General features: G+C 48.6%; 1 protein-coding gene across 1 annotated transcript; it reads right to left on the bottom strand.

Moving 5' to 3' along the window:
* Positions 1 to 264: 264 nt before the first annotated feature.
* Positions 265 to 4,366, bottom strand: tnfa (tumor necrosis factor a (TNF superfamily, member 2)). The gene is made up of 4 exons (XM_043677806.1): positions 4,154 to 4,366; positions 3,089 to 3,149; positions 2,608 to 2,673; positions 265 to 1,777 (listed from the first exon to the last, which is right to left on the bottom strand). The coding sequence occupies exons 1-4, from the start codon at positions 4,328 to 4,330 to the stop codon at positions 1,365 to 1,367; spliced, it is 717 nt and encodes a 238-aa protein (XP_043533741.1). The 5' UTR covers positions 4,331 to 4,366; the 3' UTR covers positions 265 to 1,364.
* Between the last annotated feature and the right edge of the window lie 1,175 nt (positions 4,367 to 5,541).

Genomic DNA, 5,541 nt, shown 5'->3' with positions numbered 1-5,541 from the left:
TTTACAACGCTAGTACAAATACCACCATGGAGAATTTACAGCGATTTCGATTTTCTTTTAGCGACTTTTGAGATGATTTGTAGCTCAAGTTGAGGTTTTGGATGTAGGTTTGATTAGATTAGATTCCCTACAGTGTAGAAACGGGCCCTTCAGCCCAACAAGTCCACACCGACCCTCCAAAGAGGAACGCACCCGGACCCATTTCCCTCTGACTAATGCACCTAACACTATGGGCAATTTAGCATGGCCAATCCACCTGACCTGCGCATCTTTGTGACTCGCTAATGAACCCTCAAGCTCAGCAAGCAAACCTACATCCAATATTTTCTTTTGTTAACACATTCAGTCATGTTATGACAAGCCTCAGCAGTAGGTGGCACTTGAATCAAAGCATCCTGGCTCAAAAGCTAGGGACATTAGCACTGTGCCACAAGGGTCTCAATAATAGAGATACATAAACATACAAGTAGGGCACTATCAGGAAAACCAGTTCCTGTTCTCAGGAGCAAAGCATTCGGAGGATCAGACCCAAGACCCCGCTTGTTAGTTCCAGTGATTGTTTAATTAATGTCTCCATAAGGAGTAAAAGTTCAAATAAGTTAAACTACAAAAAAATGTGATATAAATACGAAATAAATTAAGAACCACTGTCTTACTGATAATTTCAATTGACTAACTGACGTGTTAAGAAATGCTGCTGAAGCAGGTGGGACTTCAACCCACACATTTTTGGAATCAGAAATGGAGATATTACCATTCTGCCACAGGACGTTTAAATAGTGGTGTGTAATGTTTGCTTAAATGAACAGTTCAGCTTAGTTAGAGCACAATTATTTGCAACTCTCCGCTTACACTTTAACAAGGCAATTCATGTTATCACACAGACAGCAATGAATGTTCCCAGCTGTTCCCAGTCTGTGGGAAATAGGAACATCATGGGGAAAAGTGGAGGCTATTTAGCCTTTTCGGGCTCGTCTGCTGAATATCAGAGTCTGGTGGCAGAGTAGTAATGTCCCTAACTCCAATGTAGGAGGCCAGACTGAAGTCTTATCTGCTTCAGAGTTGTGTCAAAACATTTCAAAACAGCTTAATTTGAAAATACCGAAACCCTGGTTAATGGGCTCTGATGAGTGATATGGTGCTATGCAGAAATCAGGGTTTGCTATCCTGGTAATTCACCTGGACAACCCAGACATAAAATCCCTGCATATTTGAGAACTTATGTTGCTGCAAGCCTTTAAATAAAATAAAGAAGTTCATCTCATTGTGCAATTAGTGCTGGTGAGGACAATGTGCCCCAATCTGCATTTCAATTTGAAATTCTTGAACAGTCATTGAAAAACAGTGGAAGTGACCCGGGATCATTATACAGCAAATATTCCAAAGAAAGTCTTCCCTTCGGTTGTGTCGACATATCCCGTTGTCTTCTCGTTAACCCTGGAGAAGATCTGATCTCCCTCCAGGAACTCAAAGATGGCTCCCTGGTAGGAGGTTTTGTACCAAGGCTCCTTGCGTTGGTGAGAGTGGCAGGCGGATTTGGTGGCTTTCAGTAGGATGGCTTCCTCAGGATAACTTGGCGACAGCTTGGTGAGTTCGTGGCTCAGGTAGACGGCCTGGGGCTGACACTCCATGCTGTGGAAGACCACCTGGGTGTAGACAAAGTACTGTCCAGGCCTCTTGATAATGAGATGGTTGTCCCTGAACTCCAGGCCCTCAGTGAATGTGGAGTCACTCTCATTCTGCCAAATCACGTTCCCTCCTTTCCTGGTTGGGAAAGCTGACGGGGGGGGTTGGGGTGAGAGAGACAGAAGACACCATGAGGATCGAACAAAGAGAAAGAAACAGCCTGCATTTATGAGGCGCCAGTCATGGCCTGGGGATATGACAAAGCACTTTACAACCAATGATGGGTTTTTGAAGGAAAAGTTGTGCTAATGCAGGAAATGGAACAACCAATTTATGCACAGCAAGATCCCACAGCTTACAACTTGAGAGAAATTGGATGGTCTGCATCTTATTTCTGAAAAAAAGTGCAAATTCTACTCATTACTCTCTAAAGGAGACATTGTGAAATCTCCATGAAACTGTGCTGAAACAGCTGATCTGGACCAGGTAGGGAACCGATGGGATGTAAGTGGCTGCAGCTCTCAGGGAGAATGAGGACACATATTAACTCGAATCTGTCCCTCACTGCTACTCACTGGGAGCCAGGGAAACCCAGGGCTCAGAGCAAGGTTGGGGTTTGGATCCAATGGACCATTTGAAAGACCACCATCACCCTCATGCTCAACTCACTAATCAAGGATGTTGCCTTCAGTGAATTCCTCAGAGCTCCCTTGTCACCCTGACCCATAGAGAGGCCGGTCACAGGAGGATTTCATCTCTGATGCCTGTGCTGCTATCTCTGTGTTCAGATGAACCAATTCACACCACAACCCCTCCTCTTTGCCCAGGACCCTGTTATCTCCCACTCTCCTCCTCCAGTGCTCTCTCCACACTGCATTATTGATAAAGAGAGTTAGGACCTTCCCAATCCACCCCCGCACCCTCCCAGCTGCTGTGGCCTATTCTCCAGAGGATGCTGTCACATTGAGAACAGTTCTGTACCTGTCAGGTGAGCTGCGATTCTCGGCCGGGGGTCACTCCCCACCTGCTTCATGAGTCGGTGCAAACCTGGAAATGGAAAAGATAGAAACTCAGACCCAGCTGGATCACCCACAGAGCACAGACTGACAGACACAGAGAGAGAGGGGGGTTGGGGGCGGGGGGTGAAGGACGGGACAGATAGACAGGTGGGCTCATGAGAGAGAAGATTGAAAGATGAAACACATTTCTGCAGGAAGAAACAGAATTAAGATTTCGAGTCTGATATCACTACAAACTGAAAGATTATTCTCAAAAGACAGACGAGGACTCCGGAGAATGGACATCAAAATAACTAAGGAAAGAAAGTAACAGAGCGATACTGTGCTGGAAATGGCAGCGATGAGAAGACAGAAATATTGGTAAAGATTGACACAAAGTCAGAGGTTAAACCGAGATAGACGTTGATAACGGAATATGATGTATTGATCCTGACAGCACTTACCGCTGGTCTGAGCAGCTGTTGTCAATGAGGGATGGGAGACTTCCAGCTTTAATCCTGAATCCTGAAGAAATTAAACAGGGCAGACGTTAAGATGTGAAATTCTCTCAAATTTCCGCTGCACCTGACAGGAGTTGGTGTTCGACCCAGGGCTGCAGCTGGGTGGACTGTAGGGTCTGTAAGCTGGCTATCTTAACTGTTCAACACATGGTAGGCAGCCACTGTAGTGTGGAGAGACACTGTATTGTGGAGAGACACTGTAGTGTGGAGAGACACTGTAGTGTCAGGAGACACTGTATTGGAGGGAGACACTGCACTGTACAGTGAAACGATGGGGTACAGAGACACCACTTTGTCCACTCGCTATACCGTACAGCGAATGTACTGTGCAGAGACACCGTATTGGACATTACTGTACACACAGACATTGTTTCAGAGACAGTCTAGTGGACAGTCTATTTCACACAGACACTATATTGTCCAGCGACCCGGTGTTGGACAGAAACATAATGTTATCCAGACGATTGTAGACACTAAGTGGATTGGAGCCCCTGTGTTGTACATTGTCCAGGACAGACAGGCTACCCTGGAGAGCCGGAGTGACCCAGCCAGCCTATTCCCCCATCCCCACTGTGTACAGACACACGCTGACACCAGGCAGACTGGCTGAGTGTCCCCCCGGTCACTCTCAGAGTGACAGCTGCCAGTCTCTGCTTGTCCTTTAGTAGCGCCGGCAGCACAGACTGAGAGAGCTGCCTTTCTCCGGCGGGACCCATAGAACAGGGAGCAGTTCCAACAGTTCCCTCAGCTCAGGCTGGGCACTGAGCAGGGTCCCGGGGAAAATCGCTCTCGCTGTTGGAGAGACTGCAGTTAAAGGGCCGGCCTGGCTGAAGGGCTGGGGGCCAGGTTGCTGTTTCGCTGCAGAGTTGCAGCAGGAACTGAGAGTGCAATCCCTTCGCAGCTTGAAGTGCCCGCTTCCCAACAAGTCCCTGTCCCGGAGCAATGCAAGCGGCAAGTGGAAGGCGAGCGCTAGTCTCCGAGAACCCCCTCCCCAAGGCTGACCCTCACCTGGTTTGTAGGGAGCACTCCAAACTGAAGCAGGAAGAGAAAGGTACAAAGCAGCAACAAGCCGAGGACAGCGAGTGCACACAGAGCCCGCCAGAAACAGCTTGTGTTGGAGCCTGACTCCCTGATGGGCAGCAGCCCCCCATTCTCCAGCTCCAAGAACTTGGCCTCAGTGTTCATGCTGTCAGGTGGCAGAGGGAGCTCGCTGGGTCAGCCTCTCTCTGTGGGTCTCTCTACAGCTCTTTATACCCAGCAGGAGCAGCACAGTCACTGCTGGCTGTGATGAAATGGAATGGGAAATCCCCAGGCAGAAACAGCAGCGATTGGAAAGCGATCACTCTCCAGCTCGAATGTGGGACTGGCTCTGTCTAACTCTCACCCAACGTGGAACCACAGCAGTTTCTCCCAAAACCAGGAAATCCTGTCGGTAACCCAAAGTGGGTCCCAGCAATCCCCCCAGTCTCTCCATGTATCCCCCATGGGCTCCTGGCTCTCACTGGGAACAATGACAGAGGGAGGAGATAGAGAGAGGGAGGGAGAGCACAGCACTAACTTTATTACCGAAATAATCGGTTCTGTCCTAGTGTGGGGCAGACCCACCGACAGTGGATAACGGATTAAATTAGAGAAAGATCAAGCTGAACCAAAACATCCCATGCAGAAAGCTGTGTGAGTGGTCAGATGGTGGGACAAAACCCTTGGCAGCAGCAAAGTGAGAAACGAACTGATCTCTCAGGTGGACAAAATGAGACTCTCTGACCAACCCAACGAAAGGTCTCCGTGTCATGAAACAGCAGCGGAGCGAGGGTCGTCAGTGCGGATCACCCAGAGAGTGAGACTGGGGAGTTCAACCCCCAGAATAAGGACATGGAACAATAACCCAGCAGCTAGTCACCTCCCATCTTCACTGTGGGGGAACCAAACACCTTCCACTGGGAGATGGACATCAGGGGGTGCAATGGATGCAGGAACCTGGTGACATTATCGTCAGGAGGGAAGTGATACTGAAGACAGTGAGAGAGCTGTGGGAGGGCCACTCCTAGTTCCTAATGGACTTCACAACAAGGTCCTCACAGCAGCACTAATACAGCAGGAGATTTGTTGGTGTGAATTTTCCAGGATTCCCCAGATTCTGGAAGTGTTCCATCAGACTGCAAAGCAACATATGTCCTGCCTGTATTCCAGAAGGGAAAGTATTGGATAGTTAGCCTGACATCTGTCATGGGGACACTGTTGGAATTGATGACTCAAGTGGTTCTAGCTGTGTACCTGAAACCCTCCAGATAGTGAGGAAGAGCCAGCAGGGGTTTGTGAAAGGGAAAGAAGGTTTAGTCAGTATCTTCGAATTAGTGGAAGGAGTACATTGGGCTGTGGGTAAAGGGGAGGTCCCT

This window comes from Chiloscyllium plagiosum, chromosome 37, assembly GCF_004010195.1.
Source record: "Chiloscyllium plagiosum isolate BGI_BamShark_2017 chromosome 37, ASM401019v2, whole genome shotgun sequence".
Lineage (NCBI taxonomy): Eukaryota > Metazoa > Chordata > Chondrichthyes > Orectolobiformes > Hemiscylliidae > Chiloscyllium > Chiloscyllium plagiosum.
The sequence above is the reverse complement of the archived record's forward strand: the minus strand, read 5'-3'. Positions and strand labels throughout refer to the sequence as shown.